Genomic DNA, 12,757 nt, shown 5'->3' with positions numbered 1-12,757 from the left:
TATAGAAAGATTAACTGCCTTGTGTCATAGATTCATTGCTAAACTAATCTGCAAATTGGCAAAGGGACTTCCGAGCTACCACTATACTAGTTGAGTGGGAGGATCGATGTCAAGAGCGACCAAGATGAGCAAGATTGCTCAATGATTGGCTACCCAATAAAGAGGATACATGGAATTGTATATGTAGTGTGTCAAATACATGGTATATATTGTCATCAAAGTCGGCGCTAAGATTATATATGTTTCTCTGTCAACAAGTTGGTGACCTCGTGCTAATATAGTAGAAATGTTAGAATTAGGCCCCCACGAAAAAGCAGAAATTTTAGATGCTGATATGATATGTTGAGATAAGCAAGAATAAGTTCTGGTTAATTTTCAAACCAATCCCTTTCAATTTCCTTTTTCTTCTTCTATTAATTTTCTAGCACGCTTATATAAGTTATAACAGTACAATTATGTACCAAAATAAGTGCACTTCATAGCATTCGTATAGGTAAAAAGAGAATAATGCATTAAAAATTAGTAAAACATATTGGTATTGAAACTAGCTAGTGTTGCTCTTATCTATAACTTCGGCTTTGGTATGGGCAGAGAATATGGCTGATATATGCCCAAGTTCACTGTGATTAAGATATGAAATCTGTAATAAGAGAAGTGCATGGCATGAAGACACTTGATGATGATGACACTGCAGTGCACCACTCATTGAATTGTTGAACTTTTTTTCCCTGTAGGAATTAGTGTTTTAGAGCACAATATTTCAAATTGTGCTGCTAAAACCATCAAATATTTGAACAACTAAGCATTAACATGGTGGATGGACTCAATTTGATAAGGGAAACTGAACTATACAGTATACACATGAGGTTGGATATGAGTCATATGACCAGTGTGACTTAGCTGAAAATCCCCATTATTGACAGAGACAGTTTGGAATAAGCAAATAGTTACAAATCCCACGATCTGCAAGTTGGGGGTGTGTCAGTGTGACTTAGCTGAAAATCCCCATTATTGACAGAGACAGTTTGGAATAAGCAAATAGTTACAAATCCCACGATCTGCAAGTTGGGGGTGTGGAGACCACACCGAGCTTCTTAACTTTAAGAAAAATCTTTCTCATTTTTTTGACTCTCATCTGAGGACAAAAGGAAATATTCCTAGTATACTTCCCTACGGATTCTCAAGCAATCGATGTTGATAACGATGATGTGATCATTCAAGGCCTTTCACGTGGAATGAATTCAAACAACCTTCATTCATCCTTGTTGCATTAATTTTATACTCAAGATTTAAACTCAGATATCTTTGTTGGAAATACAATAAAAATGTCAATTGAGTTACAAAATTCTCAAAAAAAAGTGGCAATTTTGTGGTGCACGTAGTGTTGTAGTGTGTCAACAGCATCAACATATTAAAACTATTGAAATGCAAAAACAACTCACCTACACCCTCACCCATAACTTTTTTTTTTAATAATATATATATATATAAATGCAAGCTATGAATTTGGTTTTTGAAATATATGTCAAGTTTAATTTCATCATTGAATCATTTATGTTAATTTAATATCTTATTTTTGTTAAAAAAAATTAGTTAATACATATTTTTGTTCTAAAATTTTATTTTAATAAGTGGGTGATTTTTGTGCTTTGCTCGTGAATTAAACAACTGAATTTTATACTTGGTTGTTAAAGACATAGCTTCAGTCCATACTTGGATGTGCTCCTTCTACAATTAATATAAATGACGACAAATTTATGGGTAAGGCAAGTTCAAAGATACTTCCGAATACTACTCATTGCGTATGCGACATTTAAAAAAAAAAAAAAGTTCCATAATATTTGATTCATATATAATAAATATTCACTTTTTCTAAGGGGATTTCACCATTGCATTCATGATCTAATCACTATTGAAGAGTTTCAATTAGAATAAGATGAGCTTATAGACAAGTATGAGTTGGGGGATAATAACAAGTTGAAAATTCTTTACATGCAACGTGAAAAATGGATTCCAGCTTACTTGAGAATGACATTTTGTGGTTGGGATGTCAACAACTCAAGGAGTGAAAGTATGAATAAGTTTTTTAATGATTATGTTTGTTCAAGTACAACAGTAAGTGATGCATCAATATGAAAAGGTCTTAAATGTGCAATTATCTTTAGGAGAAATGAAAGGATGTAAAGACAAAAGCTTCAAAAAACCACATTTGAAAACATGTTATAAGATAGAAGCAAAGGGCGGCAAAAGCTTATATAAGGAAGTAATTCTTGAAATTTTAAGAAGAGTAATTTTCTAGTAAAAAATACAAGGCATCCAAAGATTGTGAGGAAGGAATGAAGAAAATATATAAGGTGGTCCCTCTTAGGAAAAAAAAGGCCAATTTTTGAAGTTAAAAATTGAACTCACAGAAAAGAATGCTATTTGCACATGTCATATGTTTGGATTTATTGGAATTCTTTTGTGAAGAAATCTCTTGTAAACTTTGTTCCTCCATATTATATTTAGAAAGATGGATAGTCAATGAGAAAAATTATATTATACATGAGATATTTGGTGAATATATATAGGTAGGGCACAAATTTCTTCCAAATGATGAGAAATAGTTTAGTGCTACAATTTTCTGAAGTTGGAGAGGTGATGTCACAATCAATTGCCAAAAAGAATAGTATCATATTGCCAAAAGATAAAAAGCATAAAGAGTTGCAACAAATTTGGAGTGGCATTCCAGTTACTCAAACCAAAAGATAGATTACCCAGTTGGTCCCAACTCTGTGAATAAACTCAATGATTATTAGTAAAAACTTAAGTAGCAGTCTTGAATTAAATTCATCATTCTAAGGATAAAGAGACTTTGTGCAATGACATAGTTGTTTTGAGACTCTTAAAATACAATTGAAAGCAAAAAAAACCATCTAGCCCCATGAAAAAAAGGAAGGGAGAACTCTTGGTATTTGGGCGACCTGTCTTCTCATCTTCTTAATTGGAGAGGAATAGAGCAGAAGGTAGAGATGGGTTAGGGTCCCTTCCTTCTTCTTAATACAATTACTCTCACTTAAATTTTTTGAAAAAAATGGAGCAGAATGACCACATTTTTTGTAAGGTAATCCCATCCAATTGATACAGAGTACTTAATTATTAGTACTTTCTGGGTTTCATTTCTTGAACAGTTAAATTATTCAGCTGGGGCAATTCCATTTATGTTGTTTGTAAGAGCAATTGACAGTCATTACACAACATTCAAAATGCAACTTATCAGAATTTTTAAAATTCATGCAAAACAAAGTCAACTCTACAATTTTTGCTAATTGTATCTAGTTTAAAGTTGGGTTATCATGTGCTTCATTACCTTCTCTCATTCATGGATGCTCCAACTATATAGAATATCAGAATGTCAGTCAGAAAGCACAATAGTGTAACAACAAAAGCTAGGTGTATTACAATCAATGTGACCAAATGATGTGAATCCATATTAATTTACTGATTAATTGATGAGTAGAAACACAGCCATGTAATCCCTATATGATTAATGAAAAGACATACTAATTTGTGTAATAAGATTGTGAAGTAAAATCGTTTATCCAATAAACGTGTATTTAGTCTTTGGCATAAACAATTACTCAACAATAGCGAGCAACAATTAAAAAAAAAAAAAAAAAAAAAGAGCAAGCAACAACTCTATTTTTCTATCCAAAAAAGAACGGATAGATTTCCTTAGTTTTTTTTTTTTTTTTTTTTTTTTAAAAAAAAAAAAAAAAAAAAAAAAGCAAGCAACAACTCTATTTTTCTATCCAAAAAAGAACGGATAGATTTCCTTAGGGTTTTTTTTTTCCCCCTTTTTCATGTAAACGATGATGTTGAAGAATTTTGTATGGACATTTTAGGAGGAGACATTTTAGGAGAAGACAAGAAGGGCTTCGGTGGAATTTCGATAGATTGAAGACTACCTTCCAACATCTCCACCACTTTAGTCATTGATGGTCGATCTGTGGGAGCACTTTGAATGCACCACAAACTCACTAATATCATCTTCCATTCCATTTCCTCTACCTCCTCTGCCATTTCAATGTTATTTCCAACATTTTCAACTAGATTTAGTTCCTGGTAAATCCAATCCGGAAAATATTTCTCACTAGTATGAGATGCTCCTACGTTGAGATTTTTTCTTTTTCCAAGCATTTCAAGAACCAACATTCCATAGCTATAGACATCAGCCTTGTATGAGACTCCTCCAAAGCCTCGACTAAAAACCTCTGGTGCAATGTACCCTATAGTTCCTCTAGTACCAAGCATGGATACAATACTATCTTTCCTTTGGCATAGTCTTGCAAGTCCAAAATCAGATATTTTTGGACAAAGATCTTCATCCAAAAGAATGTTCTGAGGTTTTATGTCAAAATGCAAAATCCTTATGCTACAACCACGGTGTAGGTACTCTAATCCTCGAGCAACGCCAACTGCAATTTGGAAGAGTGCTTCCCTTTCCAATTGACAATTTGTTCCTGAAGGCCCTTGGTTGTTTATGAACTTATCTAGAGATCCCTTGGGCATAAATTCGTAGACTAAAGCTCTTTTAGTTGTCCCATAACAGTAACCCAAAAGAGTGACTATGTTAACATGAGAAGTTCTGCTAATGCTAGCAACCTCGTTAATGAATTCTTCTCCACTACCTTTTAACTCTTTTATGACTTTCACTGCGACTAGACGGCCATCCAATAGCTTTCCTTTGTATACGCTGCCATATCCTCCTTGGCCTAGTTTTTCTTTGAATGAATTGGTCATTTTCTTAATCTCTGAATAACTATATCGCTTAGGTTGAAGTGAACCTTGATTCTTTATGAATGCCTTGGCATATTGATTCTCTGTCGTGTTCTTTTTCGTCATCATGACCATGCTTGATAATTGTTCTCTTCTAAGGTAGCAAATTATCACAGCAGAGAGGACTATGATCCCAACAACACCAGCCGAAGCACCTATATTGAAAGAGTGGAATTTAATCATGTAAATCATTCTAAACAAAAGAAATAGAAAGGTGCTTGCTGCCCATGAAATGGTTCACACCGATTATTATATGACATACCTATTAGAATCTTGAACTTTGGTGTCTGCGTGAAGGATAATCCTGTAAAACTTGCATTGTTTTAGTATGAGCAATTGTTTAATTGGAAGATAATGTTATATATCTTAAACCAATTGAGGGTTCAAGGCACATGGAGGTTAATTAATTACATTCCTATTAATTGATGGCTTAGGAAGAATTAAGCACATATATAAAGTTTCAAGTTTAGAGATTGTTGAGTCATGTTCCTATTATTTTTTAAAGATGGTTGGAAAAGAATTTGAAACAAACTTGATAAAATCAACTACCATTGAAAGGTGAGGAAGGATTATATTTAAAAAGGTTCGATTATAAATTGTGTAATTTTGATATTTTTTTAATTAAATCCTTTAACTTTTTTTTTTTTTTTTTCATTTAAGTTATTTAACTTCCTTTTTTGTTCCGATGTAATTCTTTTGTCTAATCTGCACCATTAAGTCCATCAAAACCACAACGTTTTGAAAAGTGAAAAAAATACAAAAGCCTACAGCAAAGTTAAATAAAATTAGATAGAACAACCCAAAACAAATTAAAGTTAAAGAATGCTTAAAGGTACAACCATATAAGACCTAATGAACAGAAGGACAATTTTTTGTGAAGAAAAAGAAAATCATATATATACAGTTTTTTTATTAGAAAAAGTTTCAATTTATGACGTCCGTTCTTGATAATAACTTTATATCATCAGTCCAAGACACCAATCGATTTCTAGTGTATGCGGGAATTGGACTCTAAATCTCTTATTTAACTATCAAAAACTTTACCAGTTAAATTAATAATAATATTTATACGTTAAAAGATATGCATGTAGATGTCAATTTTCTTTATATATAATAACATAAATTAGACGAACATTCTTTAAGGTTTATTGAACTAATACTCCCCAAAAAGTTTGTATAAATAACACTCTATTTCTTTAGATTTCTATAAATAGATACATAAGTCCTTGATTGACTTTTTTTAAAGGAATATTCTATTTCCAAAACAAGATTCTTGCCTAAACTATTGACATTGACAAATTGATATTCTTCTCCCTTAAGGAAGGAACAATGTAATAGGGTATAAATTTATTTGTTGTGTTTATAGTAACCTCAGATGGAGAATATTATTTATACAAATATTTAGGAGAAATTTCATTTAAACTTCAAAAGAGATGTCAAGAGCCTTGTAGTTCAATTGATTTGTACTTTTTAGGGTGTCTATGACATTTAGGGTTCAAACCCCTCTCCAACTATCAAATTATTTATTTAAAAATTTACATTTTAGAAGTATGGAAGCTAGCAAAGTCATAAGTCAATGATGAACATATAATATAGGTGAAATTCATATGTGGGGACCTGAGGATCGAGAAAGGATACAACAAGCTGTGACTATCATTATAAAAGCATTCTAAGCCTGAGGAGGGGACCTGCCCAAGGACAGGAGGAGAGGGGACAAAATACTTCCTGGAAGGGTGAATGGAAAGGATGGTGTTCAGTGAGAGTCAAGATAGGTGAAGGAAGTTTCGAGTGAAAGCTCACCTACTGCCTCCACATTAAATGACTGGTAACAGTTTTATCTGTTACATTAATGAAGAAGTGACCTGAACAATAGAATTCACAGTTAAGTATCTCCTTCTACACCTTCAACAAAAGTTTAAAGGGACAAGTGTCCTAAGGAGAGTGGGGGAGGATTGTAGATGAAAGGCCAGGATTCAATTAGCTGGGGAGTATATAAAGAAAGAGGACTTCCAGATGAAGGGATCCCAGAAAAATCAAGAAAAAGAGATTAGAACAAGAATAGTGATAGAGAGAAAGAGTAAGTACATCCTTGTGCAAGAACATCGTCCTCGGGTGAGATTATAAAGAACCATTTATATACTTAATCTTTGGCTTTCATTCATTCCTTCTCTGTCTGAATTCTCGAGCTAAGCCCAACTTGCTTTACCCCACTCTCTTTACAAATATCTATTAGTTTAGGCCTAGCTAGATAGCACAAATTTCACTATTCTAAGTGAGTTTGGGCCGCCAGATTTTTGTGTCCTTACATCATAAATAAATAAAAATTACTAATGAATGGTTAACTTTTTGGTTAATATTATAATATAAAGACCAATATTGGGGCATTTTGTAATCTAAATAATAATAATAATAAAATCAATATTAAATTTCCATCTCAAAATGGTGAAAAGAAGACCCAAACATGCAATCAAATAGCTAATTAATTAAAGCCCATAGAAAAAGCTAATCAATTAGTTATCAATTAAAGGCTTTAAGTGTTGCAACTTCAATTTATAATATGAATACTTAAAGCTAATAAATAATAGAGAAGGTGACCAAAATTAGAAAATGAAGTATAAAGAGAGGTTTAATACAAAATGCAAATGGTAAATTCTTCTTTTCTTCCTTGAATTGGTAAATTGTGAGGTGAGGTACCCTATTTCCCAAAATAGTAACATTGATGCAAAAGTGGTAAAACAGAGGTCAAGAAGCCCATCAGAGAGCTGCCTAAATTAGGGACAAAATAGTAGACTACCTTAAAACAATGCAAAATTAACAAAATAACTAAAGCTCCAAACTTTAAGAGTAAATATATATATATATATATACAAAAAAGTTATTTCTCATCAATTAATGACAACTTGTTGAAGGAACTTAATTACCTGGCTTAGCTGGTGGTTCAGCACCTGGTTTAGATTGTGAGTAATCGCACGTTGCTTGATTCAATTTGAGGTCATGACCACAAACTCCATTGGACTTGGTGCAGTTGTTACATGCTGAAGAATCCACCTTCAATTTCACATCAAATCCTTGTTTGACAGATTGCTCCAATTTTGACCAATCCAATGTGTCTAAGGACTGACTGTACCGAACGGGAATAATCACACTTGTTTCACAATTCTCATCAGGACCAAGAGCTCCCGGTTTCATGTGCACATCAAACAATGACCCAGTAGTTGTGGAGCAAGTGAGTTGCCTAGGGTGAGCTATCGAAGACAAAGCACAACCATAAGTTAGTGTAAGATTCTGAAAATTACCGTTACCAAAATCAAAGAGTGTGGGATCTAAGGTAGTGTTTGTGAACTTTGGTGAACAAAAACCAGTCCAGTAGTCCTCCCTCGTAATTGTGAGTATCTGGGCACTGAGATTCACATCTAAGACACGGTAAGTCACGTTCATAATCTCCATGGTAGTAACATTTTCCATGCAATTGCGCTTCAGTCCTGGATAGCCACAACCAGTATAGTTTTCTCCCCAGAAAGGAAAGCTAATGTTGTTGATGTTTCCACAAGAGAAAATGTTTTTGCTACAGCTTGAGTATGAATCATCTTTGCAAAGAGAGAGATGAATGTTATCGATGAAAATGAAGAATATGAAAAATGAATAAACAAGAGAATTAGGAGAAGACGAGAGAAGCCAGGAATTCATTTCCTGAGAAGGGTCATGGCCCTTCATGGGAGCAGTAATGGTTGGGTTAAAGGAAAAAAAAAATAGGATCATAGGTTGTGGTGAAGGAAGCTATAGGAAAGTGCAGTCGTAGGACTCCTAGATTTTTATTGACTTAGTAATGTGATGAATGAATACTATTTCAATTTGTAGACTCACTCAACCTATTTTTGTAGAGTCATGTGATCATGTGATGAATACTACAAATTTAATTGTATAAACTTTACAACTGATACGATACTAATCACAAAAATTAATTGAAATATTAATTTATTACGTTATTTAAAGAGAATTAATCATATTTTTTTGTCCTTTTAAACTTTTTGTAATAAAATGATTAAATTAGTAGTAAGTTTAAAATTTTTCATTTTTTTAAAACATATATATATATATATATATATAGTATGATTTTTTTTTGGTGATACCATTCCAGAAAAAAGGCAACTCCCAATAATCTTGCTTGAAACCAAAAAGCAAAAAAATCCTAAAATTTCAATGAAAAAAACTCATACATTTTTAGAGAAATTAGCCCCAAAGTCTGTCAAGTCAATTAATCCACCTTGCAAAATCCCCAAACTGATCAAATAGAGAAGATGAGTTTGTCAATTAATCCACCCTGCAAAATCCCCAAACCGATCAAATAGAGAAGATGAGTCTATCAATAGAGAATGAGCAAAAACTGAGTAGAAGTAGACGAAGAAAGAAGATGAGAGGAAGAGAGGAATGCAACAGGGAGAGAGAAGCTGAGACCTGCGTTGGTGTGCCCAGTGAGAGGAGAAAGAAAAAAAAGAGCGAAAAAGAAAAGGAAGTTTTTTATATTGTACCTGTGTGGACTAATAATATTATTTTAATGTTTACATAAGCTACAGTACCCGTGTATATTTACACAGGTACTGTAACTCATGGAAAAATATGGCCAGCTTTACATATTTTTACACCCACTGATGTGGGTGTTTTTTTACTCAAAATGTGTAAAATTTTCACTGTATATGTATTTTAGAAGACTTTAAATGAACTGATGTGAATGCTCTTACAAGAGGTTCGGATTTACAGAAGAGCAGTTGATTGGCATTTTCGTTGCCACTTTAGCTAGAGAAAAAACGCTACTAGTTACAACTCTTGGGACAAACACAGAGTGATATACAAAATCAGCAGCTAAGAGATGAAACCAATCAGACGTGAGGCTCTTCTCTTGCCAACTAGAGGTGATTTGGCTGTTATTGACTTGCACAGCCCTCCTACAATCACTGAGAAACAAAACGTGCTTAAAACCCATGTCCCTAGCCTTGATTGCTGCCTCCAGCATTGCTCCCTGGATGATGACTAGAATAGGTTGATCTGTACAGCTAGATATACCTTGTAGAATGGGGTTTCCATGAGTAGTCTTGGCTTCATAAGCATACCCGGCTCTGTTCATTTTCTTTGGTCCAGCACCAGCAACTTTGACAATGAGGTGCCAAGGGCCCAAAGGAATTTGAACCCTCCGCCCTAATTCTTCTTGAATTTAGGAATATTGTGAATTTTTATTGTATCTCTAATTTTATTTTATTTTATTTTTGTATAGAATTTCAAAAAAAATGTTATATTTATAACACTTTTATAATATTTTCATAACAAATTTTAAATAGCAAGACAATTCACCAATTTTTATTTTTATTTTTTTGGTTTTAAGCTGTTAATTAATCTACTTAATAAGAATGAGTTAAATGTCTTAGGCTTATTAAGGAGATTCTAAGAGCATTCATATCAAGTGTTTTATAAAAATGTCATTTTGACACATTAAAAAGACTGTTTTATTATTTTAACACACTATTTTACAATTTATCGTACATCACATTTTCTATTCTTCAATTCTATATATTAAAATAATATATACAAATATAAAAATACTATTAAAAAAAAAACAAAAATATATAAAAATACAAAATAAAAAAACCCACAACCTCACCACAACCTATAGCCCACCCCCACTACCAGCACCCATCAATGCCCCACATCCTAGCCACCACCAAATTCACCCATCAGAACTCGATAAGTTGAGATGCTAGACAATGCAAACCCAATAAGATGAGATGCTAGACGAAACAATAATGCTTTGCTTTGAGATGAACTAAACCGAACCAAGTAGCTTCGGTGTATGAGATAAAACAAAGAGGAGAAGAGCAAAAAAACAGGGAAAAAAAATGGTGAAGGAGATTTTATAGATTAGTGAATATGGAATTTATGAGATAGTAGAGAGGAAATTAGTGGTGGCTCATGAATGGGAAAAGAAGAGAGCAAAAGGGAAGAGGGGAGAACAAAAGAGTCTGTGAGAGTAGAGAGGGTGAAGTTGTGAACGTGTGGGTTAAAGTAAAGATAAGAAAAAATATTTTATTTGAGATGAGAGAGAAAGATGAATAAAAAATAATAAAAACCAAATGACATTCCTTCCGTACCATTCCAAAGATGTGATTCTACTGTAGCAAATACCAAAACTTTTTAGCATTTAACATATTTCATGATAGTCTGTTTTTGGTGTTTGGTGTGCCAAATGCCAAATATTTGGCATTTGGCACACCTGATGTGAATGCTCTAATTCTATTAACTTGGTCTTATCTATGTAGAACTGTAGATTAAAATTTTAATGTAAAAAGAGTGTGCTAATTCAAAAGAATATAGATCAAGAAGTTTGTGACTTGAGAGACCTTGTATCAACAGCTTCCAATTCACTAGCAGATCATCAAACATAAAAAATAAAAAAATAATAATAAAAAAAAAACAAAAAAAAATAAAAAAAAAAAAAAAAAAAAAAAAAAAAAAAAAAACCCAAACAAACAAACAAAAAAAAAATTCTAGGTTAGAAGCAAATCCTTTCACACTTGGTATACTTTCTTGAAGTAATTATATGTTTTAACATCAGAAGCAGAGTGGTGTGTTGGGGTGATGGTAAGGAGATACTTAATTTGTCAAGGTCAAAGCAATCACAAACAATTGAAATTACTTTGACCTTGACAAATTGAGTGCTCAATTTCTGGAGGGTAATTGTTTCGAATGAGAATGGGTTGGAATTTGAAGGTCATTTTATATTTACTTATCAAGCCCGGTACATAATTTTTTTTTTTTTGGGTAGTTACTTGGACGGACCTTGAAAAATTGAGTGCCCAATGAGCTCAATTGTGGCCCCAATAGATTGAAACTGGACATTTCTCATTCAAAGCCCATACTGTGTAAATCTGGGCCATAATTGGGGAAATTCATTCCATGAAGAGAGAGAGAGAGGGGAATATGACCGCGAGCTTAAATGCTCAAATCAGGGTCGTGAGTCCAATCAATAATGTAGAATAAAAAATAAATAAATAATCATGACTGAACATAAACTCGTGTGTAAATATAGTGAACAGATAATTTAACACTAAGATTTTCAAAATTTTGAATATATAGATTATCAATTTATCCATGATTGCTGGCTTTTATGATTCCACTCTAAATCATATGTCATTCTTGTACTTACAAGATGTTCAATTTTTCTTTCTCAAAAAAGAAAAATAAAAAAGGTGTTAAATTTTTAGTTATACTTAAGTGGACTAAATGGATTAAAATGGACTTAGTGAGTTGAAGTGGACTGAAATGAACCAAATAGACCAAAATGCTACACTAATATAGCTCAACATGAGTATAACAATAATAAATACTACGCTTAAATTTTTACATATCACTAGCTGTAAATTCACGCGATGCGTAGGAATATAAATATTATATAATAATGTGTAATATATAATGTAGGGTCACAATTTAGGGCCCAAAGAAGAATTGGGTGATGGCCCAATGAGCCCAATACAATAAATTTGTAGAGAGTGGGTTAAAGAGTTAAACTTTAATGAAGTTAATAATGGCTAGTATGGATTTAGAAGATGATCAAGTAAGAACAAGACTCATTGGATTGAATAAATTCACTGTCCGATGAGATAATTCGGAGTATAAATCAATATAACTGTTTATAAATACAACTTTGATTACTATAGTATTTCTTTTCTCCTTTTTCTTCGATACCTCTATCGTGGAAGGTCTATCACATTATACAGTTCATCTCAAGCCATCCTGATCCTACACTTGTGAATCATCTAAACTTTCACTTGAGTGCTTGTTCCATCAGGCGTCTTCTTTGATTTTTCTGTGAATAGTAGTGGATGAGATTGCACTGTTCAGGAGTTTTCTCTACATAAATGCGGCAAAAAAAGTAGTTGCAATTTATTTA

The 12,757-nt window shown here is 32.8% G+C and overlaps 1 protein-coding gene across 1 annotated transcript; it reads right to left on the bottom strand.

Moving 5' to 3' along the window:
- Nucleotides 1–3,836: 3,836 nt before the first annotated feature.
- LOC112038704 (LEAF RUST 10 DISEASE-RESISTANCE LOCUS RECEPTOR-LIKE PROTEIN KINASE-like 2.4) lies at nt 3,837–8,653 on the bottom strand. Its single transcript, XM_024071547.2, has 3 exons — nt 7,740–8,653; nt 5,081–5,122; nt 3,837–4,973 (listed from the first exon to the last, which is right to left on the bottom strand). The coding sequence occupies exons 1-3, from the start codon at nt 8,575–8,577 to the stop codon at nt 3,841–3,843; spliced, it is 2,013 nt and encodes a 670-aa protein (XP_023927315.2). The 5' UTR covers nt 8,578–8,653; the 3' UTR covers nt 3,837–3,840.
- Between the last annotated feature and the right edge of the window lie 4,104 nt (nt 8,654–12,757).

The sequence above is a fragment of the Quercus suber genome, unplaced genomic scaffold, assembly GCF_002906115.3.
Source record: "Quercus suber isolate HL8 unplaced genomic scaffold, Cork oak 2.0 scaffold_698, whole genome shotgun sequence".
Taxonomy (NCBI): domain Eukaryota; kingdom Viridiplantae; phylum Streptophyta; class Magnoliopsida; order Fagales; family Fagaceae; genus Quercus; species Quercus suber.
Note: the sequence above shows the minus strand (reverse complement) of the source record. Positions and strands in the feature narration are given on the sequence as shown.